At 37.5% G+C, this 25,910-nt stretch overlaps 1 protein-coding gene across 1 annotated transcript in view; it reads right to left on the minus strand.

The window, feature by feature from the left end:
- NALCN (sodium leak channel, non-selective) overlaps positions 1-25,910 on the minus strand; it is a 227,383-nt gene that overhangs the window by 49,001 nt on the left and 152,472 nt on the right. Inside the window, exons 16-17 of the mRNA XM_066545152.1 lie at positions 10,783-10,919; positions 8,728-8,869 (exon numbers count right to left, since the gene is read on the minus strand). Coding sequence (XP_066401249.1) covers positions 8,728-8,869; positions 10,783-10,919 — 279 coding nt within the window. The remainder of the gene's footprint in view (positions 1-8,727; positions 8,870-10,782; positions 10,920-25,910) is intronic.

Genomic DNA, 25,910 nt, shown 5'->3' on the forward strand with positions numbered 1-25,910 from the left:
AATACATTAAAAAATTAATGTAATTTTTTAAGTTTTATATGAAAATAAGGAGTTTTGGCCTAGTGCTGTTAATAATGCTCTTACAGGCAACTGCAGGACCATAGGGGAATAGTCTGCTGTGCCATGCCAGAAATTCCAAGGAAGGGAAAAAAAAAATCACCCAAAGCTTCTGTTTTAGTTCGGAATTTGTTGTATGCCAATATAGACTTGCAGAATGAACAGATTATTAGGTACTATATTGTTATTTAAACATTGTTATTTAAAGCTTCTGGGGAAAATACAAAAAGTCAGTACAATAAGCAATGTATCAGAATAATTTTCATGAAAGAGCAAGGAAATATTTGGGGAGAATTTGTTCAAAGCTTGAGGGTTCCATAAAACATAGGATATTCCTGGCCCACAGGAATTTGCTGTGTAGCCTCTCAAATGGAAATATTTGTTCAACAACATTCTACCATATCTTTTGTTTGAAGAGATTGGACTCTTCCTAAATGAGTGCAACAAAAGTCATATGAAGAGTGACAGAAGACCAGACTGCAAGTTTTTGGTAGATACCTAACAAAATGTTCACAAAATTTTAAGCAAGTTAAGCAACTGTAGGTAGCAGGGAACTTCTTAAGCTCTCTTGAAACCTTTGCATAAAGGCTGAAATTACAAGAGAGAGAGAGAGAGATCACTATTCCATTTCCCTCCCTCAAAGTAGAGCTAAGTATTTTCATTTGGACTTTGAAAATCTGGCCCTTTGTGAGGTTGTCCAATGTAAGAAACAGGCTCACTACACAGTGAAGAAAGTGATCTAGCATTAGATAAGTGCCCCAAGAACTCAAAGGCTGTCCCTTTGGATCAGATGTCTAGAATGAGAAGTGGGTATAATCTCCTTAACTCCTGGGAGTCATTGACCCAAAACAGGCTTAATTCATTCTGTAGCCCTTGATTGCTGCCTCTCTCTTAAGGAAGGTAAAGTTCTTCTAATTAGCTGGCTACTGGTCTGGAAAATCTACACATCTTTTCATAACCAAGAACTTTTTTAATTAGGTCTGAAAATGGACAAGGCTAATATTAGCACTCATAAAATCTCCAAAAACCTAAAGGGGAGATAGTCCATCCTCCACACATGGAGGAGCAGTTCCAGGGAAGGAGAAGGATCCCTCTCTTTTATGCCTTATAGTAACATGGTTGGTTTTTTTCCCCTTTGGTATACCTGAGTTTTAAACTTTCATAGGTTTAATGGGTACATTTTTCACAAAAATATAGAATGGTTTGGGTTGGAAGGGACCTTGAAAGACCAAGGTCCAATCCCTCTGCAACGTGCAGGAACATCTTCAACTAGATCAGGTTGCTTAGAGCCCGATCCAATCTGAAAGAAAATGTTTTCAGGAATGGGGAACTCACCATCTTGCTGGGCAACTTGTTTCACTGTTTTACTATTGTCATCATATTGTAAATCTCCCATACCTTCTAGGTGATTTCTCATGGGCATCTCCTTGCAGCATTGACTCCTTCTTCTTCACAGTACAGAAAACAAACTCCATCTCGCTGCACTCTCTTCCCAACCAGCTAACCCACTCTTTTGTAGCACTCGTCTCCTTATTGGACACAGGTGTGGCCTATTAAGGGTAGGCCTGTTCCTAATATTTGGCGATTAGTACAGCTGCAACTCCTCAGGTGTGAGACTAACTTCTGCACAATCTTTATTTCCTAAATTCTATCCCTCCACATTTTACCACTGTCACCATAAAAAAAAAATTCCTTCTATCTAGCCTGACTCTACCCTCATTTAGTTTTAAACCATTACCCCTTGTCCTATTGCTATAGCCCCTTGTAAAAAAAGTCCTTCCCCATACTCTAAGCCCCCTTCAACTACTGAAAGGCTGCTATAAGGTTTCCCCAGAAGTTTCTTTCTCCAGGCTGAAATACCTTCTTTCAGCTTGTTCTCATAGGAGAGGCAATTCATCCCTCTGATCATAGTGGCAAGTGCAGCCTGGGACAAATTTGCTTACTTTTGTTTTCTATCTACTCAGTGCAGGAGTCAGGGATGCCCTGTGAAAAGCTGATGAAGAGCACAGGGATTACTCATGGCAGCCAACAGCAGGTGGAACTAAGAACTCCAGGCCAAGCTGATGTGGGGTTTTTATACATTTGGCTGGGTGTACAGTGCTGGAGGAGAAGTCTCCTCTCCACACTCTGAGCTGGGGATCTTGAAACTCTAGGGAAGAAGGGATTGTCAGGCTGGGCTGGACTTGGAATGGAAGATATGGACAGGGAGTTTCAAGGGAGAGGTAAGGAAAACTTGCTTCTGGTTGTACAAGCACATGCACTTGCCTTCACTAGAAAGAAGTGATCATTACTATTGTTAATCAGTTCTTGTGAATGAGTCCTGTGAGTGGATGGAGGAGACTGAAGGGCCTGGAGATGGAGATCTGGATTCTTTGGTAGAAACAGGAAAAAGTAATGAAGAAGGTTCAAACAGAAGGGCTTTCCTGTAACTCAGTCCCTCATTGTCTCTTTCCTCCACACCAAACTAATGTGTGCTCTTTGTTAAAGTACAATTGCACTAAAACTTTTTCATGTATTTTTTTTGATTAAAGAAAAAAGAGAAGTATGATCTTATCATTGTATTTTAATACATCTCCACAGCCTTTGTATCAAACACTTGAAATATTGATGAAGTAGAAAGCAAATGCCAGAAGGAAGTCCTGAATTATGGCTCTTTTTGAAAATGGCAAAGTATCCAGTCCCTGGCCTCTTTTCTCTCAAAATGCAATTGAAAACTGGAATTCTTTCAGGCAGACTTTTGAACATACTATGCAGAGGCAAGAGTGACAAAGCAATTTAAAATCATCAGAAGTCAGAGACAGACCACAACACAAGAGTCTTGCTACTATTGCCGTTGTGTGTTCTCCACTCTGAAGGCAAACATGGCTAGAGAGGTAAAACATTACCAGCTCAAAAGTGTATTTAATAAAATCCCTAATGAGAAAGAAATCTATAAATTGGTTATTTATACACAGGGACATTTTTATCTATCCATGTTATATGAAAACCACAAAATCTTTAAAAAGCAAAGGAAACAAAGAGGTCAGCTGATTTTCAGTAAACCTAAAATACATCACTGTATTTATGTATATTAACTTCATTAGAAAGAACTGATGAGAACAGACATGGCACAAAAATCATCTTTGAAAATCATGACTGTAATGAGCAAGAAAATGTTGGACTCATAAGCCATTGTCATTCCGGCAGGTACATTGTTTTAATGACTTTTCTGAATGCCATAACAAGACAGATATTGGCATTATCCTATGAATGACATAAATAGGTAAGACTTGAAGCACTTGGCTCTGTTTAATTAACAAGTGGTATATGGAAACCAAAATTGTAGGACAGAATTAAATTCAGAAAAATTAGGAAAATGAAGAAAAAGTTTGAATTATTTTTGTTGATATGCACTAAATTCTGCAATGATTGCTTCAGAAAAAATGTAATATTTAGTAGTATTTAAAAAGAAATAATCTTTTCCATTTGGAATACATGTGCAATTACACTTTACTAGTTTTTGCTATATTCAAAATTAATGTCATAAAATTATTCTTTCAAATTACTTACAACACAACACTATTGTATCTTTTTCACTTGTGCTTTGCACAATTGAATGCCCAAAATAAAGTTCAGAGAGGTTGATTAACTTGGGACATAAGTTTATTACAGTAAGAAACAGAAATTCTGAACATTGTAATTTATGAATAGATATTCTATCCTTAGTTTTAAGGAAAAAAGTACAGATAAAACTTATGAGCATGTCTTCAACCCTGATGGTTTTCTGGAAGGTATCTTGGGACATCCGGTCTTTTATACTAAAATATATGCCTTAGAAAACCTGAAAGGCTATTTAAACTTTTACAATTACAAATACTTTCTGCAAAGAAAAATCCTTTTGGAATACTCTCAGAAGATTGGTTTTTTTTTTCCTCAAGAAACAGAATAGTTAAAGAAGCTGAGCATAGGTCAGGAAAAAAACCCATCACAGAACATATATCCAGATTAAACAAAAACATCAAGATTAGGTGGCATGTCTCAGCAGTTCAAAAAAGCAGTATATATGATATTAACAAAATATGTTAAAACACAGATTTCAGCACGAGGTCTGCCGCTGAATATTCACAGTCCTCCATGGTCATGGCTCTGCTACCTCTGAGATCAGCTTTCACTTCCTGACCACAACCTCCCTTCACAAAGGTACATTCTGCTGCAAGCAGGGAATCAGTGGGAGAGCCACATGGTGTGGGAGACCAAGCTTTCCCAGGAGCTAGACCTTAGTGCTGCACCTGGCTCCCACCAGACAAAGGAATGGCTACTAACTGCTTTGCTTGCAGAACTAAAACCAGAACTCATACATGTGAAAGGAGTCAGCAAAGAAACAGGATGATAGAAGGGAGAGAAAATAGAAAATACATTTGCTACTATCCAATTAATCTTATAAGTGGTGAAATAAGGGAGCTGACTTGATTATATTCCTTCAATTAAGTGGGAGATGCTCCAAGTCTGAAGTATAAAATACACGGATATATTAAATGCTCTCATACTTTCTTTTGCAATTCACTCCTGCTTTGCCACTTTGTTGTGGACATGCACATGGGTTATCAGTACTATCTGTACATTTTGAACCATAAGCATTTTCAAAGTTCATCTCATGAGTCTGTCAGTCTTGAACTTTAATCTAACAGCCATGTGCTGTGTTGTTGGGCCAAGGATAATTAACCAGTTTAGAAGTGTCCATCTCACAATAATTTTCTGCAAGGTTTGGTAAAACTTGAATGTCTCTTAGGAAAGCACTTTGAAGGGTTTCTGTGCCCCTCTGATTCCAGTCTTGAAGTTAAGAAGGCAAAGCCAATGCTCTACAGCCAACTCAGATGTATTCCACTGGACACCTGATTTGTTGTAAATCTCACGTTAATTTAATTCTTTGTCCTCCTGAAACTTGCTGCAACTATACTTCAGGCTATGTGAAAGCCACTGAGATGTCCTTATTTTCTGCCAACTTCCTATCTTCTCATGCACCCACTCACACTAAAATTATGTTTCCATACTTCATCCAGTGCTTCTGGCCAAGAATTTACTGAAATATTGGTTATCTAAGGAAATTCCCAGCATACTGTGAATAATATTCATACAAGTGTAGAAGTATAAAAGAACACTTTCCTCTCTGTCCCTAATACTCCCCTTTTCCCTCACCTACAATGTACATTTAATACCCTAAATCCCTCTTTTAATCTTGTACTTTTTCCAAGAATTCTTCCTTCTTTTACCAGAAAATACCTTCACAGTGCTTTCTACTACCACTGGGGGAATGCTGACCGATCTGAACAATCCTGGTTTCGCTAATTTGACCATGGGTTCTTCAACTCATGGCCTGCAGACGACATCAGGACAGACTCGATCAGCACACAGGAGGGTAGGTGTGTGGCAAGATCACTGAGGTTTAGTAAATTTGCTCTGCGGGACCTCAAGTGGAGAGCAAAAAATGACCATCCTGCATTTCCAGCAGTGTTAAGTTCAGAGAAGCCCAGAGAATCCCAGTTTTACACACCAAATGTTACAGATAATAATAAACAACTCAAACAAAGCACAGTGCTATGCTGCCTATCAAGCATCTGTTTGTGGGAGAGCCCAGGTGTTGCTGGCACTGGATACAGAAGGAAGAACATGGTACAATCTGTATCCACACACCTACTCAGACTCCACATACTGACAGAGAATTCTTAGGGGATGTACAAAATGTAAAGGGCATTTAGGTATCTAAAAGTGATTTCTTATAATAGTGCTTGGTTAGTTTATAACTTTCACAACAGTTTAAAAATTTGGAAGAGAAAACACCATGGAACTCACAGACTTGACAACAAAAAAAGGAGTATAGCAAAGAAATCTATTTCCCAAAGATGTTATTTTGATTTGGCATAGATGAAAATCATATCAAATGGATTGTAGTCATAGTTACAGTGATTTACACCAAAAATAATTTTTCCAGTTCTTTTGAGAAGGTAGAATTCCTTGAAAAAAAAAAAAAAAGAGGAATGCACTGAAAATCTACTCCCCCTTTACACCTTAACTTTTAAAGGAAGTGGGTAATTATAATAATTATAATACTGAAAACACTAACTAAATTCATTCTATAACAGAACATATATAAAATCTGCTTTATTGATCAGCACAAATTATGGGCAGATTGATTCTAAACACAATTCCATATAGTGGCAGATTTTTATAGAAAGAAAAAAAAAGAATATTGCTGAAGCGGAAATAAGGGGAAAATAGGGGAATGTAAGGGATTCCTATCAATTAAACAGATGTGGAACACAGAGATACTGACTTAAGTCCAGGAGTAACTGGAGGGACTAGCCACAGTTCAGCTACCACAAAGGAAGGACAGAGTCAGATCTGCCAGCAGGATCTCACCTTTTGATTCTACCTTTTTAATTCCACTTTTTCCTCATCAACTACAATGCAAAAGCATGTGAAAAGTTTCTGAAGCCATCCCACTGCTCACAGGAGCAGTGGGAAGGCATCCTGCCAGGCACTGAGATCAGTAAAATGTTTTGTGATGTTTCTTTTTTTACAAGAAAAGTAAAGTATAAATGTAAGGTTAATACTTAAGCACAACCAGTCATTCCAAGTTTGTTTTAAGGATATTTTTAAGAAGATTTGATCATACAAAAATTAGGTTGCCTTGGCAACTGTAACTATAGAAAGCTAGAATAATTACTTTCAAAAATCCTTCTTAGTGCTATCTCCTCTTAATAGGAATGTGTAAAATATCTTGTTTTTAGCTGCATTTATCAGAAATACTACTCATCGTTGTTCCTACCCTTGAGGTATGGGGATACTAAAGTATGTGCCTAAAGCAGCTTGAATAGTGCAAAACCAATTTGCAAATGCTTATTTAAATTCAAAAATTAAAGTCAGGTAATGCATATTTGCTTTTGAAGGGAAGCGAAAATTTGAAAAGAATGCAGCATTCTGTTTTCATACTGCAAGATATCATTGAATAAACTGTGCCATGTATTCATCTGTCTTCAAACACAGTAACAATTCACTTTTTTAAACAGCAAGCAAAAGGAATTAAGATGGAATTTAATATATCTAAAATATATTCATGTAAACAGATCTACTGAGCCACTGCACAGCTCTGCATTGCATACTCTGGACTTACCTGTGTGGCTGAGACAACTTTAAGGTCTTTGTTCATCTCTTCATTACATGGTAGAAATGTACTCTGATTACCCTGGCATAGTGTTTGAGATCCATTATTAGTGATGTTTGGCACAGTTCTGCTAGCCCCTAGGTTTGCCATTTAATAACTTATCCAGTTTTCCTGCTGTGCTTGTTAAAGCAGATGATGTCCATGTAGGCTTGACTACTTCCTACAGCCTTCTTGGCCTGATATGCCACATTTTGCCACAGTCCTCCCTCCCAGGTCATGATGCTCAGCTTTGGTTTACTGATGCCATAGAATACACCAGCCACAAGAACAGGCTCTTGCACAGAACTAGAGATGGCAATTAACACTAGTTTACAAATCGTCTATTTTAATTCATTATCAGAGGAGAAATGATTTCCCCAACTGTCCTTTCCCAATTCTGCCTCTTAGCTCTGCAACTCTGCCTGTATGAATGCTGCCCTGGGTTATGGCTACAAACACACACTAGGAAAGCCAGTTATACTATAGAACAGTAATGCATAGGCTCTATTTTCTTGTCTGTGATTGTGTAACTTAAAATGTATTTAAAAAACACAGATGTTAATATTCAAAGAGGATTCAACAGTGAACAATACTGAAACATAATAATACTGAAAGTACTTTTCTTTTGTCTATAAAAATGTCACTAAATTATGCAATATTATAAGTGGTCAAGGACTGATATCTCTGTAGATGCCACTAGAAATCTGGGAAACCACTTATCTTCCATGATGCACATGAATATTTTTTCTCACCCCTTTAGTTTTATAAGGTGTCAGAAGTCAGATACAGGTACTTATGCGGCTGGCATCATCATCATCATCATGGTCATCATTCCAAGCAGTGCTAGTATTTTTTCAAATCTAACCATCCATGGGAGATTAGCAGCTTTTAGCATAATGGGTATCAAATATATCTGTTCAGGGTCAGTTTTCTAGTGACTTCCAGGCTTACAGATAGAGTAATGGCCTCTAAATAATTAGAATAATTTTAAATTTTTACTCATCTTCAGTGATTACACAGAGATATTAATAACTTATCCAATTTTTCTGCTCTGCTTGTTAAAGTAAATGATGTCCATTTAGGCTTTATTCCTTCCTTCACACTTCCATCAGTGAAGTGTGTTTTCAAGGTTGCAGTAGTATTCAAGGCACTCAAAAATCCACTGTGATATTCAGAAACTTTAATTTTCCACTAGCTTCTCAGTGATTAGCAGCAGAACTGTTTCAAAAAATTGCTTCAGATGATGCATGCATTAAACAACTAATGTATCAAATCTTGAATTTTGAATTCAAAGGAGACGGGAAAATTTAAACCAGAATAGGATCTGCTATGATGTCGGTTTTAGGCTGAATTAAACATAACCTTTTAGCCTACATTCAATCATCCTAGCTTTAATTCACTTTTTATGTAGTTTGACAAACTGAATAATTTGATTCCTTTTCTCATAATACTCTAGGCAAGATATATACTACCCTATACTCTTGATTTACCTTTTGATCAATATATCTGTTTTCTTCAATGGCTGATCTTTTAGAGTGGTCACATGAGGAAGAAGATGCTGAAGGAAGTCTTCGCAGCAAACAGCTGGTATCTTGCTGCTGGCGATCAATAAACTGCTTCATAAAACTTTCCCTTGGGAATAAATAGAGGATATTGACACATTAAAACCCCAAGAAGAGTTAATATTTGGTTTTCCTTCTGACATGTGACAATCCATTAGTGCTGAGATGGATAAACTCCTGAGAAAAAGTTGTACTGGGGAATAGATGCATAAATGAACAGAGTGCCAGAACAACTGATAATACCTGAATTCATTTATTAAAGAAATCCATAACTGAATTGGGAGTTGGATTTCTTGCATGTAGATTGAAAAAAAAATTGCTTTTATTATTTATTTATTTACCAATTAATGTGCTAAATATTTCAAGTGCCTTTTGCAGTTTTCAGCTCTTTTGAGCTCATTAAACAGCAAGTTGTTACTTCAATGTAAATCAAATGCTGATATAATCCAAATGAAACATACTCTCTGCATGAAATTCTTTCTTGAAGATTTCAAACAACATCTGTTCACATAACTGCTTTGAATGTCATTATTAAGGCACTTCAACAATTCTGTGCCTCACATATGCCATGTTTAAAAAGCAGAAGCATTTCTGTTTACAACAAATATACATTCATCTTGCCATATTTTAAGTTCAGTAGAGTTGCCTCTTTCAGTGTGAACTATGTCAAAACTAACTTTTCTCTGGAGAGATATTGCTACATAGTACAATAGCTTCAGATTTAAAGATATGATTTGCTAGTGCTAGTTTGAAGTCTGTTTCAGTAGTTAATAGGATCATGAGTACAGAATATGCTGGAAAAAACACAACTAGAAAGAAATAACAAAAAAGACTAGGACTAGGAGAAGAACACCCTCCATATATAACCAAAGGGTACTTTGATACTAAAAGTAAAGCATCTGTGATTGTTTCCTTGAGATCTGGAAGGTTGCTTTTCATGACCCTTCTGACCAGCATTATTCCTTTTGTTCAGCTAAGGTACTACAAACAGGTCAAGCCAGTCGACTTAGCTTCCTTGTGAATTTAATCAAAAGAAATGTAACCTTGGTAGACTCAAACAATGGCAGCAATCCTTCACATCGTTCTCTCTTCCGGCATGTGCTTGTTGAGGACATTGACACGGGCACTTAAAGGATCTGTTCAGCCAGCTTGTGGCATGTCAGCAGACTTTGCAGCCTGTATATACTAGAGAGGCCCTTGGATTTCTGTCAGACTTTTTTGACACCACGGAAAAATAATTGTACTCTAACTGATGATCACAGATTTGCAGAATGGTTTGGGTTGGAAGGGACCTTAGAGATCATCTTGTTCCACCTTGCCTGCCATGGGCAGGGACACCTTCCACTAGACCAGGTTGTTCAGAGCTCCATCCAGCCTGGCCTTGAACACTTCCAGGGGTGAAGCATCCACAGCTTCTCTGGGCAACCTGTGCCAGTGCCTCACCACCCCTACAGTAAAGAATGATCAAGTAGATCACTGAGCATCTGATCTTTAGTTAAGGTGAGTTTCACAGGAAAAAGGTAACTACATAAATACAAAAAAAGGACAAGGTCATCACAGGCTAACTGGTATTAGATGCTCTGTTTTATCCTCTCTAATGATTTACTGCCATTTCACCCTAGCTTTAAAAACCTCCATGAGAACCCATTAGACTGCAAGTCATCTATATGAGCCAAGAAACTAAAATCCAAAGGAAAGGAGAAACAACACAATTTTCAGTTATATTGTACTTGTGTCAGTTCTGATCAGTCTAGCTGCTTTCACGAATAAGGTATAAGGAATGCTAGTATTGTTTTTCCTCAAATGAGAGAAATGAGGTATACCCAAAATGCCACATCTTTTGAATGCCTATGTTAATTCTGTTTCATTTCTTATTTTCTGAACTATCTGCCTAACAGACAAGAAAAAAAAAGTTAAATATTTTGGGTGTTATGTGGCCCCAAAAAAGTTTACAACATGCTAGCAAAGAAAATATTTCAATACCTTATTTTTGGAACTGTGAAATCTGAAGGAAGCTTTGAGATTTTCACCATTTGTGGCCTGTTTGGAAATTTTTCAAAGATGCGTAGACGCAAGGGAAGCTTCTCCTTTGTATCTGCATTAGCTTCACTTTGCTTTAGCTGAAAACAAAGAAATAAAAAAATAACAGAAAGGGAAATTTGCTCTATAATATCCCACTCATTTTTCAGAATCCAAATAACAACAATGGCAATAATTGAAAGAAGCAGAAGATGGCAGCAAAGACCTACAGAAGGTAAATTTGATACAAGTTAATGGCTTGTGCTAGAAGATTACAAATGCCTAACAATACCATGCTTTTAACCGACAGACATAAAATGGGAAGATTGCTAATAATTTTAATTTTAAAGTACAAAGCATATTTGTGCCCTATTCAATATGCTTATTTCTATGTTTTCTTCATAGATTCTAACACTTTCATCAAATAAACACCCAAGACCTTTTCTTATTAGGCACATCTTCCTGTATATGCTGAAAGCTCTCTGACACAAAGAAAACACAGCACTTTAAAAGGCAAGAAATTTTAAGAGAATCCAGCTCCCAGAACACAAAATAACAAGACAATTGCATGTAGGTGAGTATTATAAGTAATGACAACGAACTCAAAAGAATCCATCTACATCAGTGATACTCAGCTATGGCAAATCATATAACAAATGTTGTATTTATAATTATCCAAAACCAATTATTCAATGGAATATCACCCATCCAAATACAGAAAAGACAGATACATGTATATACATGGACAGGTGATGGCTAAAAATATAAGATAAACAGATATGATATAGAGATATGATTCCTGAATACTGATTACCTTATGTAGCAATTCAGGTGTGTTATTGCAACAAAATACAAAGTCAAAAAGAAGCAGTGAAATTAATTTTCACATTTATTTTAAACTGTATGCGTATTGTATACTATTTGAGCATGCATCCAACTGAAATTCCAATTCTTCATCTCATCCCTGCTTGTAAGCAAAGGATTAGAAGCTTAAATTTTAAAAGACATTTTCACCATCAGCACCTGCAGGGAATACTGTTGATAGACACCAGCTACAGATTTTTACCAGGGGCAATAGCCCAGGAATTCAAACAGAGCTTTAATTCTCATTTGCCCTGCCTAGTGAAATGCATGTTCCCACAGCATGCTGTAGAAGAAAAACTGCTCTGCTGCACTGTCATGCTATGAGCAACATCACCACTTCCAGCCACAGGACACCTTAAAATGAAAATCAGTTCATAGTCAGTTGGATAGAAGTTGTCATGTGGGCTGAAAACTGCAGAAAACTGAACAGCTACAAACAAAGGCTAATAATTAATGGTAAAGCTGATTCAGAATAAAAGGGGAATGTTGCATAAATCTGTATTGTGTCCAGTCTTGTTTCATTGCTCTATTAATCCTTAAAAGGAAGAAATTATGACTTTGGCGCACATGATATTAAAATGTGAAGAGTTGCAAATACTACATTGGACAAGGAAAAGGGCACATTTAGAAACAGTGGCAGGAAATAAGAGACTGAAAGAATTCTAGATAAAGAATAAGAGCAGAAACTAGACAAGAACTTGGACTTCAATATAGCATCAAAAGGCCAGTTTGAGCACCAATTGCATTACCAGCCAAAGGTTAAGTTCACAACAAAGCTTTGTTGGTTAGATATTACAGGGGTATGAAGAAAGATACACAACTTCCCAGCTCATTTCTGTGCTGCTTTGAAGAGAACATATCTGGGTATGCATAAATTTCTAAATGCTGTTTAACCATTTTCTCACTGACAAGAAAAAATAGTGCTGAAGAGAGCCATGAAACCAGGGGAGAGCTGTGTTAACCAACTGGGACAAAAGAGAAAAAGAAGAGAAAGACTTAAAGTGTCCCATTATTTACTCCCCATCTACTATAACTGATAAAGTAAGAGCAGGGGAGATGGAGCAAATTTACATAATAAATATTTGAAAATAAATTACTTCAAGAATACAATAGTGTATACAAAATAAAGGAATGAGAGAACAAAAATAAGAAACAGAATTTCTAGGGTGAGAATAAAGATTACTAGCCTTATGGGAAAATCTCTGAGTGTTCAGAGAGCTCTCCAGAGGGAAGTGCCTTATAATTTCAAAATCAGACTAGTCAGAGCCCCTGAAATGTCATAGTATTGCCAAAAGAGATCTTTCACTGAAAAGGAAATTAATTGGATAATCTAACAGGGCTTTTCTGCAACACTCTACTGTTGAAAGCTTTGGGAAGGGATTATTTTTAGAGGAAAGAAAGGTTTCCAGTTTCTGACACTTGTTTTTCAGTAAGAAAACATTGCATAAATATGCATATTTTAGGCACAGACAATGTCACTTAGAGCTATGAACTCCTGTTTTCATAATTCAGTGTATACAGAATACAGAGCACTGCAATGTTGCTTAAGTCTAAGTGCAGAACAGAGCACAGAGACATTGAAAGCAGAAAACTGTATAGTTCAAAAGGTAAAGAAGGGGATAGGAGAATGATTTAAGATAGACTTTAAAAAAACCTAAAGTCAAGGCAGTTCTATAGAATATCTCCAATTATTCATGCTGTGATAATATTACATACTGGGGAGTGTGAGGCATTTAGCTTCCCTGAGTTCTTCTCTGTGCACTTAGGGTGTAATTGTTGCTCCACACGACACACATCCTGGTTTGTATTGCTGCTTAGAATCTTTGTATTTCAACTTTCGCTAACACTTGACAAACACAGATTTTTAAAGGTACAGGATTATTTGAAATAGGGCTATGACGGTGCAGAATGTTTCTAGCAACAGTTAGACCCAACTAACCCAATAAACTCAAAATATCCAGACATTTTTCTCTATGATTTCTGGATTTTATTTCTTACTCTTACTATTGATAAAGAAATGCACACTGGCCTGATTTGCTCTGCATAGCCCTCCATCTGCAGGCCAAGAGCCTACTGGAAATGCTCAACAATGTTTTGTCAGCCTAGGCTGGCTAAATTCTCTTGTGGATGGTAAAAACATTAACATCTGTAAAGCCATTGAAGAATTTCTTTGTCTATGTCACTACTTATACACTGCTTGAGTTTACAAGAGTAGATTTATTGCACAACACATACAGTACACCTGTCCACTCTGAACACAGATGCACTTTTCCAAATAGCACTTAAATGGTGAGGAATGTCAGAGAGGATATTTTAATTTGGGATTCCTGTGTTTTTTTGAATAATACTTACAGGTCCCTGAACACCAAGCTCTCCCTGATCTGTTCACATATTTGTCTTATATCAATCCAAAAGACAGCTGTGAGGAAAGGCAGACTTATAGGTGAAAAGAATGTTTGTGTGACCCTTTTCTCACAGAAAGCAATATGGCCATGTCTCCATTTGGTCTGGAGGAGTTTGACATCCGAATCACCAGCACTTCTTATCTTCTGGCTGAGTTTATGGGCTGTGTTGGTAGGCAAACCAGATTCTTCTGGAAGGAAACAAACTGCAGGCTCCACCTTGGCTACTCAAAAATGCAGTCTGAGCTTAAGGATCCCAAGCAATGGCTGGTCCTTAGGATGGCTTTGAACCCCATGTGTGATGGGAGAGGTAGTCCAGTGTGAGACTGAATCTATTCTGAAGAGAATCCTGATCTGGACACACTGTGAATGGGGTGGCAGCAGACACTGCTATGTTGTCCCAATTCTCTCCAACGGCACAGGTGTTATGTGGTATAGTCTTAGCCATCTTACTTATTGCAGCTGCAGTTGTAAATTTATTTTTGACTTCAAGGCTTCCTTACAAAAATGTGATTGCCAAAATCACCTTTGGTATAATTAAGATCTGGGCCCTTAGAAATGAAGAGAACTTGTAAGTGGTTGTCCTAAATATACACAGTAAAAGGAGTGGTGGTGAAAGTGGAGGATTGAGAAAGGCAGGACACAATAAAGGAGACAGCAGGTAATGACTGTACATGAAAAAAAGGTCATCCAGACAGTAATCACTGTAAATGTGGTCAGGGTGAAAGTAGTGAGTTCTCTTAAAGTACATACTGCAACTCCTTTAATAGCAGAGCTGCTGGAAAATCTCTAGAGAATTGGAATGAGACAATCATCAGGAGCTGATTAGGAGGCCTGCATTTCCATAATCTTCCTCTGTGTTTGGCAGAAGAAACATGCCACAGTGCATTTCAGATATTCAGGTGAATGCAAGGCAGTGTCAAACCTGCCCTCCAGCTGACATCCACTCCTGTGGAAGCAGGATGTGAGAAGTATCTGCACATGCAGAACTCTCCTGATTTTCTCAGGGGGAATGGTCTGAAAGGTGGAAGTGCTCCAGGGTCTAGTAATATGAACAAGATCACTTGAACAGTTCAAAGGACAAACTAATATGAGTATCTCTTAATATCACTGATTTGCATTTAGGGACAGAAACAACCTCAAAAGTAAATCTTGCCCAAACAAATCAAAAGCTCAAATTTAACAAAGTCAATGAGTTTTTAAGATATTGACACTTTGGTAAGAACATGCTAAAGGAGATAAAGAATTAACCTTATCTAAAGGGAAAGACCAACCCATTATGACTTTGTTTTGTTCTCTATTCATTTAGTTCTCATCATGGAAGAGGAGCCAGTAAAGTGCAAAACTGAAAGAGTGAAAGATGCAGTTTTCATATGGTATATGAGGAAAGCATATATGAAGTTCACTTAAACGCTCTGTAAGTATTTCAATGAAATCAAATTATTAAAAAACCCATACAGCAATGCTCTAACTCTTTCATTTTACTTGACAGGCTGAAATGAATCATTCCAAATAAAAAAGTTTAGCCACTGATGTCCACACAACCTATTTAGGAACTGGCCAGCTGCCCAGAATAATTTCATGGGGACTGAAAAGTTTAAACCTTTTACCAAAGTCCAGAAGGTCTCACTAGTGGATGATTTTAAATGAATATTGTTTGGTACATTACAGGGCACTGCTAAATATCAACATTTTTCACTGCAAATCTTCTTTAGGGGCTGTATTTGAAGAATAAAATGACAACACAGTATCTGTATTGCATGTTTAGCCTATCATGTTCTCCAACACCAAACACTGAGCACAAGAGTGCACATGGATAAAAAACATTACAAACTGATACCAGCACCCAATCAACAGTTTTGCAGAATTTTTTATTTATCCAAGTCCTCAGATTTACCATCACCTTTGCTCGTCAAAAGGAGCTTTGAATGAAACCCAAGCTATTAGCATTAAATGACAATAATTAAAAAACTAAAAATCAGGAAGGCAGATTAAATGAGATTTTTTTTCCTTTCTGTTATTCTGAAATCATATTGATCTGGCAGACTTTTGGGTGTGAATGAGCTGTATTAAAAGAAGATATACATATGGGTAAGCTGTAACATCACACACTCAGATTTGCCATCAAATTGTAACAACATTTTTGTACCTGCATTTGCTTTAAAATTCAACACAAATCAGATGTTCAGTTAGTATTATTTACACCTGCAATTTCATTTACAATGAAGAAAAATGTTGAATTTGTTTGAGCACCCTGCACTATGAAATAAAAGGAAGGTAAAATCAACCTGGAAATTTGGGTAAAAAAAAATGGATAAATAGAATTTGGGTAAAACTAACACTCACAGTGTTAAAAAGAAGTATGTATGAAGTGTGGATCTTATTAGTATGTCTACAGTGCTATATAAAAGATTGACAAAAGCCTAACCCCTTGCCTAAAGTCCCATGGCACATGGTGACCTCAAGCCATAATATTTGCCTCTTTCTTCTAGGCCCTGTGTGGTGGCCCTGAGACATAATGACACCAGTAATTTTTCTCCAGCTTTTCCAATTCTTCACAGCATCTAAAACAACATGTGAGCTTTTGTGTGCAATTCTCCTGCACAGAACCTCTGTAGGATGACATTTGGGTTGTGCATTGCCTAACTGAGAGGCAGTTTGGTGGCAGGTGCAAGAGCACTACAGAACTCTCTATCTCAGAGCCCAACCCGGTGGAGCCTTGTCTCTTCTTTCTTTGAAAGCAATCTCTCAATTAAAATATTACTTGAACTATATCAAATTATTGTCTGGAATAAAGTACCAGGAGCTACAGGAGAGAGCTAGCAGTGAGCGAAAAGTTTTGCAGCATGCACAGATAAGGGTTCAATGTTGGAGCTTGTTCTCTTATCCTCTTTTACTGCTTAGATGTACCAGTAGTGAATTTCACCCTTTGGGTTCACCTAAACAAAGGGGACGTTGCAAGCAGTAAAAAATTCTCCCATGTAGGCATGGGTAAACAGAACCTAAACTGATTTTAACTGTGTTCAGCACTGCCATGGGGAATTTTCAGAGAAATATACCAGAAGCTATGATCACAGTGGTGTTGGCATTCAGAGTAGAGACTGCACTGTTGATAATATAAGAGTAAAATAAACTAAAAAAGTTCCTGACAGATGGAGGAACCAGACTACATTCATTTCCCATAGGCACAAGATCTGTTTCTTTAATAAACAACTCTGTAACAGGGTTTATATGCTGCGTGTAGTATGGTTTGGTACTGTGACTACTGTATCCTAATTGATCATTTAGATAACTTTTTCTAAGTTTTACACTAGATCTTCCAAATTTAACAGATATTGAATAAGATTTCACAAATGTGGGATTTTTAATAACTTCCAGTAATTGTAGCTCCTATCAGTTCTTCAGAAACAACCGCTGCCAACATGATAAGATTCCAATTCAAATAGTGGAAAACTTATCTAGCAAAATTTGGCTAAGATATAGTCTGTTTATCTAAAAGAAGACAGGAACCCAAATTTTCATAGTTTCTGTGATCAACTGAGATAAATAAGATGAATTTTTCAGAGCTATTACTTCATACCGACTACAGCCCGGCAAATATTGCTACATGGTTTACACTTTAGCCTTATTTCCAAATATTTTTGCCTCTGCAAGGGCAAGTATTATACAATGAAAAGAAAATGGGCAATCCAAGATTCTGTGCAGGGAGAGGTTGCAATCAGGCCCCAGGAATGTGCTTACCCAGACTAGGTTCAACCTTCTTGCCCTTAAACTAAAGTAGCCACCTAAATTAATTTAGTTATGTCTTTTTATAGCCGAAAGTTATGAAGAGACACTTGTAGAAGTCAGTTCAGATCTTAGGTTGGCTATTTATTTCACACATTTACTTTTATTCCATTGACTAAATAGGGAACTTGAATCCAGTATGTGCTTTAAATCAGATGCCTGACTCCCAGTGATAGCCAGGATGAATCTAGGCCACAATATCTATGATGGCATTCATCTCAGCTAATGACAGTCCTCCAAATGGGATGCAAATGGTACAATCTTCTAGGCACTTATATTCAACTGGAAAAGGTATCTCAGATATTGGCTCATCCCATACTAACACATAAGTGAGAGAAGCCAGATGGACTGTCACCTCAGGGTGACTGCTTCACTGGATACAGGGGCAGGGTAAGGCTACACCTGTGCCAGTAGTGGGCTATGGGTCTAAGAACTGGAGCGAGATCCCTCACTGTGTTATACTGTTAGCAAGACTGACAGCACCCTTTCTGGCCAGCTAGCTCTCTCCCTGATCATGCCTGAGCACAGTTTGGCACTTGTCCCAACTGGGCATGCTCCCTGTAGGCAGCATGGGCACCTCCCTTTAAATGGTAGCTAGTTTTGGGAGAGGAAAATAACTCGTATGTACAAGCCAGGCTGTGCCAGCTGGCCAGCTCTAAGGACAGAGAGCCTGTCCTGGACAGCTTTCTCTCTTGATGCAGATTGGTTAAATTACTATATTTGACAAGATGCTCTAGTGTAAGGAAGATAAAACAGTTTATACATTCATAGAATCACTCAGGTTGAAAAAGCCCTCTAAGAGCATACAGTCAAACCATTGACCTAATGCTGCCAATACTTATCTTAGATAAGCTAAATCACACTTTTATTTAAAAACTGTTCAGAGGTAGGTACATATTTTGATGGATAGTTTAAAATATATAATGAAAATGAAACAAATTTAATGCTAACATGCCTAACTATTCTTTTAATTGCTATTTCATATATAAGTACCATAATGAACATGAAAAATACCATTTTCATAGTCATTATTTTTCTCTTGGCATGAGTAGCAGATACATTTTTTTTCCTATACAAAGGTTAGTGAGCTACAAAAAAAAATTCCATTATAACAGAAAATGCATTACATGCTCCATTTCACCAGGGGAAACTTGAGACTTCGTATAAACTAGGTATCATTATTTGTTATGAACTATATATGTGATGAACAACATGCAACTAAAATATTTTCAAGTGAACAAAGGCACAAGATGTATGAGGTCTGCTCTTATACAAAGGTAAACATTCAATATTTGTTGTCATTATATGGCAAAGGTTCCATATTGTTGTCTCCTTATTGCAAGGGTTTCATACCTCCTTGCTGTTTCTCATAGGCAGCTCCTCCAAGCACTGACTCTTCCTTCCTCTCACAGTTGCCCAACAACTCCAATTCCCCTCTCAATCAGCCAACCCACTCTTTTATAACACTCTTCTTCTTATTGGCTACAGCTGTGGCCTGTTTAAGTCAGGCCTGTTCCTAATCTCTAATAATTGGCTCAGCTGCAACTCCTTAGGGGTAAGATTACTTTCTATACTACTTTTATTTCCGTATATTCTATCCCCCTACGAATATTGACTAGTTACAATGTGTTCATCTTCAAGATTTAGGGTTAAATTAATTTCAACCTGAAAGGGTGGTTCTGCATGGGAAGCAAACAAATTACCACTGCAAGACAACTCAGAGACTCTTGATATTTGCTTTCCTATCCTAGTTTCTACACAAAGAAAGATTCCTGGAGGTAGCTTTGCAAATGGTCCTTGCCTAAATGTAGCTGAGACAGACATCTTCATCTGCCCTGACAGGTTTGCAAGAAAACAGAGCCAATCTGGGAAATTTTAATTTTGTGGGCAGACTTTCAAAGGTTGTCACCACAGGCAGCTCCCATTTACGTAAAAAAGAGCTGAAGACACCCAGTGAACCAGGTTGTGATTGACTAAGGAAGTCATCATCTTGATTTTCTATCAGGATAAAGACAGCCAGAGGTATTTAAAATACTGAAGAGCAGAGAGGTCATAGGGATAAATGACTCAATCTGCAGAGAATGTGTATGTCCCTGCCCACAGTTTAACAAAGGAAGATAACTTTTACCTAGGTCTTCTTTGGACCTAAGTATAGAAAGCCTGAAATTTTTCCCCATATATGCAAAACTTTTATTCCACGTGATTAGTATAGGCTGCCCTATGCATTGTGTGGGGTATTACATGAGATAGATCACCACTGAACTGGAAGGGACAGAAGGCATATCTAACTCGGCTCACTACTTACTTTCATCTGCATGGTAGCAAACACACCCTGCTGGGTTTGGCTGAGGTAGAGGTAATTTCCTTCATAGTGGCTGACATGGGGCTGTGTTTTGCCTTCTCACTGCAAGCAGTGCTGACAACATAGGGATGGTTTTCCTTATTACTGTGCAGCACTTCAACAGAATTAAGGCCTCTTCTGCCACTCACCGCACTCCACCAGCAAGGAGGCTGGGTATACACAAGAGGTTGGGAGCTGATCCCAGCTGACCAAAGGGATATTTCAGACCATATGCCATCGTGCTCAGTATATAAAGCTGGGGAAAGAAGGAGAATGGGGGATGTTTGGAATGATGGTATCTTTTCCCACGTCACCAATACATGTGATGAAGATGGCTTTCCTAGGGATGGCTGTACACCTGCCTGCCCATGGGAAATAGTGAATGAATCCTTATTTTGCTTTGCTTGCATCTATGGGTTTTTCTTTACCAATTAAACTGTCTGTATCTCAGCTCATGAGTTTTCTCACTTTTAGTCTTCTGATTCTTAGAGTAAAGGAGCAACTGTGTGGCTGGGGTTAAACCTTGATACATACCTCTGGTACGTGAACATAATTCCAATTTTCAAATCCAACCTACATGATCCAAATGAATTGTGAGTGCTGCTTGGGGATGGAAGAAGTTTTGTGTAGATGCTGAAAAATTTTTGTCACAGACTGTGATGTAGGTGCTTGTGCAACAGATGTCATTTTGTTTCTGTTGGCCGTGTCAATGCAAACTTCTGTTTCCTTCTTTTAAGGCATGCTATAGTGAGTTTGGACACTCTTGTAAATGGATACTTTGCTGGCACAGGCCAATATTACAAAATCTTCTAACACACAAATGATCTCTACGAAGACCAAAAAGATGAGACACCAGATAAGTATTCCTAAAAACCCACTTACGTAAGTACCAAATGTGATAATGAGTTCATTATTCTTGCTCTTATTCACAGGAGTAAGCAAACATCAACCACAGTGCACAGTACTTTTTCTAAACTTTTTTTCCAAGTGCTTTTACTATAAACACTATTATCAATTGCATTTGTTTCCTCAAATGCATTCAGCTAAATATGCATGTGGCTGTACACTTGATCTGATCTCCATGTAATTTATTTGTTTGGGATTGCCACATTGAAGAGTGTCTGTGCAGGGACCGCAAAAATTTCTTCTGTAATGTAGTTCTAGAGAATATAAAGGAACACTCTTCACAAAGAGACCTAATCACAGGACAGGAAGCAAAGAATAAGCCATTTGCTTAATGATAAAGAGTCTCTCTAGACAGAACAAAGCAATTCTTCACTATGAAGACATCCACTGGAATAAGCTGCCTAGACAAGCCAAGGAAATTTTATCACTGGAGATGTCCAGGAGCTGACCTGATAGGACTCAGGGTAACCTCATCTAATGGCCTGCTCTTAATACAGGTTAGACAGGTGCTCTTCAGAATTCTTTTCCAGCATAGACTTTTATGTGATTCTATGATTTGCTGATAGCTATGAACTGCAGGACAACAGATAATTATGCTCTTCAGTTTTACAGCTGTGCATAGGAATACATCCTCTCTTAAAAACTTCTACTTTTTTCCAAGTCATTACTGGGGTCTATTAGATTCTCTAAGAAGAAAATGAGTACAACTTAGATCTGAGTATTTGCCATCCACATAGTGGAGTATTTTTTTACAATCAAATATCTTTACTTAGAAAAATGTAACTGAAGTTGAGAAAAAATTCACAGATGTAGCTGAGGCCAAAATCCAGGACATTTCTTTAAAGAGGAGAGACTTTTTCTTTGCACAAATTAGCTGCTCCTTGCCTTTTTGTGGATGGTTGGTTTGCTCGTTTTGAACTAGAGGCAGAACATTTAATTTGACATAAGTGGCCTGAATCTTAGATTCATTACAGTTATACAGTATTTTTCCAGTACAGAAATTCAGAGAGAAGATTTATTTTACTAAAGGACACACAGAGACAAACCTATACAAGTGGTAAATGGGAGGTCATAAAGGCTGATCCAAACTACTTCAGAAACCTTCATGGCTGGGCTAGATGAAAACAGAAATAATTTGATGTTACTGGCTGCTCTTTCTCCCACACAAGTTTGCTGATGAAATTTTAGCCAGGGCTAGATTCCTGAGTGCTGTTATTCTTCCCTTTCACAAGAGATGGGGATTGTTTTCTTTGTATCCTTGTGGTTGTGGACTGCTTCTTTAAAGAGAAAGATATGTGTAAGAATTTTCCCTTCATTCTGAAATAGTGCTCCCACTCACTGGATATTATGCAGGAAAATCCTGCAGGCTTCCTCATCTTCTGTCACAGTTTTAAAAGAGTGCCAGGTCCATTCTTGAGGAACTATAGAAGGAGAGGTCCTCTGAATTCTAAGTGGAAAAGAAGTGCCCGTCTTAGACTCAGGCTCCAAAAAATGCAGTAAAAATATGATTAATCAGTTATTCTAAGCTGCTAGCTCTTTTTAATGAAGGAGGAATTAAATCTCACACAGAGGCCAGACCTCTACTTTCTTTTTCAAGAATGCAGAAGTTAATTACAATGTGTACACAAGTACATATATTCACAGGCTCCTATGGGCATAAAGCACAGTTCAGAAAAGGCAACGCAGACCTCTGTGGCACAGAAGGGCACAAAGGCAAACTCAGCATGGGTTTTCATGAATCCAACTGCTATAGAAATAAACAGCAATGCTACATAAACCCTTCATTTCAAACTGCTGCAGGACTGTCCCTTAATTCAGAGGATGGAGCATCTAAAATCACCTATGTGCCCTGAAAAGCACTTGCCTTTTCCTTTGCTATCAACCAAATAAAACAAAAAGATTAAATGAGTTCCTGGTGATATAAAAGCTAGGTAAGCATTTTATCCCCTGGTGAAATACACAAATCAGCAGAAGCTTACATTTACATTTTTGTTACTGCTATTCTCACCTTCATAGCAAACACAACTCCCATCCCTCTTCCTTGAAAAAATGTGTGCTTTGAATATGATTCTTGGCTAGAATATTGAAAGGTCTCTATTTTATACCATTTTATACCATAAAAACTTCCTCCAGGAGAAACCTTCTTGATTTTTCTGAGCTTTTTGGGCAGATTGCATATACCAGGAACTGGGGACTTGTGAATGAATACTTAAGTGTTTGTTTCACCATTAAAAATAAAACATATCACCCAGAATTTGTGATCCATTGATGCTCTTTTTAAAAAAGGTGACAGATGAGGTAAGAGATAGAAAAAAAATTCAAACAACACTGGTGTCCTGAAGTTACAGCCATTAAAGGACTTTCAAAAATGTTTTAATTATTAAAGAAGAAATAGTCTAGCATGAGTAGTTTTCAAGATGACCTTATTTTCCAGTCTCAAAAGGTTGCCTTCTCTTCTAGAAATGGGCAGTCTCTGTAAAGCATACTACTTTTGAAATAATGCCTATTTAATTGTTCTGCATATGTCCCAGAAATGGGAGACCAACTTGAATTTTGTGAAAATTCTGTCTTTCCTCTATGATGAAAAGAAGAATTTTATGCATTTTATGTAGTCCATTAAATTCAGTGTGGAACCATTACTGTACTTTTCCTTGGTTAATGAAATGTGCTTGACACTTATCTTCCCTGCAACTTGTTAAAAATCCATTCACATGGAATCAGATATAATGAAAAGGTAATTTTTCATTTTTATTCTATTTTATAGTTATTTCCCATTTAGAATTACCTCAAGCACTGCTCTCAGAATAAAAATACTCTGGAGACAAGTAACTCTAACTAGGCTTAAAAAAGCTCCTTGATTTTCGCACACAAATTCACATATATAAAATTTTATGCCAAATGTGTTTAAATTAGATATACCAATTATAACACCTTGTTCACACAATATGTTCATGAAAAATCACTATGCTGAAACTCCCACTTTAATGCTGAAGCCTCAGCACACAAGATTTGGAAGTGATGCAACTGCTGAAATTGTCAGTGGTGTCTTCCTGGATCTTCTGAATGCCTAGAGGTGCTTGGTGAAAGGCACAGGGCTCCATCAACATATTCTGACCAAACGTGTTCAGCATCCCAAATCCTGTCTTTTCCAACTCCTCCTCTACTGACAGACAAAATGTCACTTCTGAGATACCACTCAACGTAGCTTTTGAAGCCATGTACTTGAAAAGCCAATTACCACTGTTTGACTTGTCATTGTGGTATCAATTAAAAGCAGTAGTGAACTATTGATAAGAATCAGGGGAGAAGGGAGCAGAGGGGAAGAAAAGCTCCTTCACACTGAAAAGTAAAACTGGGTCATAGAGTGTGAGTACAGTTTTGCTCCTCACTGAATAAAGGAGTTGTTAATAGGTCTGTCAAAATGATATTTGCATTACCAGGATAGTGAGACTCATTGGTATTAACCAAAGTAACATCAGAACTGTCTTCTGAATGAATAAGGACGTTATCTGGATGGCCTAGACTTCCCCTATAAACACCCTGCTTTCCAATACTAAGCTGCCTCACCAGAAAAGAGATCTAAGGAGAGCAAGTGAAGACAAAGGGAAAGCAAAATATTAAATCCATGGAAAGCAGGACCAATGAAACACCATCAAGCTAGCTGCATGCAGGGAGACAGGACTTCCTGGTACTTTTCTATTATGGACTAGGTATTGGAATTCTTGTTAAAAATAAAACAAGAAAACTTTCAAGAAAAGACATCACAGAAATTCTATCCTAGTAATTTCACATGCTGACTTATTTACTTTGAAAAAACAACAATAAAAGAGGAGGTTTGTAAAAAATATGAAGCGTGACTTTTTCCAAGATGTGTTAGTTTAACTGCCAAATTTTCTTGCAAAAGGAGATCACTTAAAATACAGTTACCCAGTGAAAAGAAACTTTGGTCTGATTCTGAAGTTAAATGTACAGGTGCACAAAGACATAAAACACAGGAAGTAATAACAGGCACTGTAGGAAAGACAGAGCACTGAAGAAGCATTTGAGTGGAATGACTGAACATCACAGGCTAGAGGGCATCAAATGAAAAAATCAAAAGGAAGGCTCGTTAGTTGAAAAAGAAATATCTTTTCACAAGGTGCATTGTTAAATTTATCTTTGCTACTGAAGGTAGTAAATGCTAGAATATATACATTTTTGAAAACAGATTTAACAAGCAAGAAAAAAAATCCATCAAGAACTACTAGACAAAGATACATCATGTAGGACACTGGAAGTTCCTGTGTCCCTGGAAAGTGACTATCACTCAAGTATGGAATATCAGCAGAGAAAGAAATATCCCTTTGTGATTTCCCTTTTCTTGTGTTAGTTCCTAAACACATTTTTCTGGCAACTGTCAAGGAACTATACATTGATCCAGGAAGACCTTTGCTTTTGTCCAGAAGACTTGTTGGTTTATTCCAAGCCTAGAGATTCTTCTGCTGTAAGCTTATTAATAAATTTTTGTATTGCTATTTGGCACTATTTTTTTAACCAGAAACATATATGGTGAAATTCTGCCAATCACTGGTCACAAGGAACTGCCAAGCAATTGTGAACGCCTTGGTTCCACTCTCAGGTGACACTGATAGTGAGAGTGCAATATGCTAAGGCTGCAGGGTCAATTCCACTATGGGCTATTCTCTGTTGGACTTGATGATCCTTGTAAATCCCTTCACAAGGATCATCTCACAAGGATCAGCTCAGAAGAGTCTGTGATTTAGTGATATAACTGGAGAGGCATGAAGATATGG

Source organism: Molothrus aeneus, chromosome 2, assembly GCF_037042795.1.
Source record: "Molothrus aeneus isolate 106 chromosome 2, BPBGC_Maene_1.0, whole genome shotgun sequence".
Classification (NCBI taxonomy): domain Eukaryota; kingdom Metazoa; phylum Chordata; class Aves; order Passeriformes; family Icteridae; genus Molothrus; species Molothrus aeneus.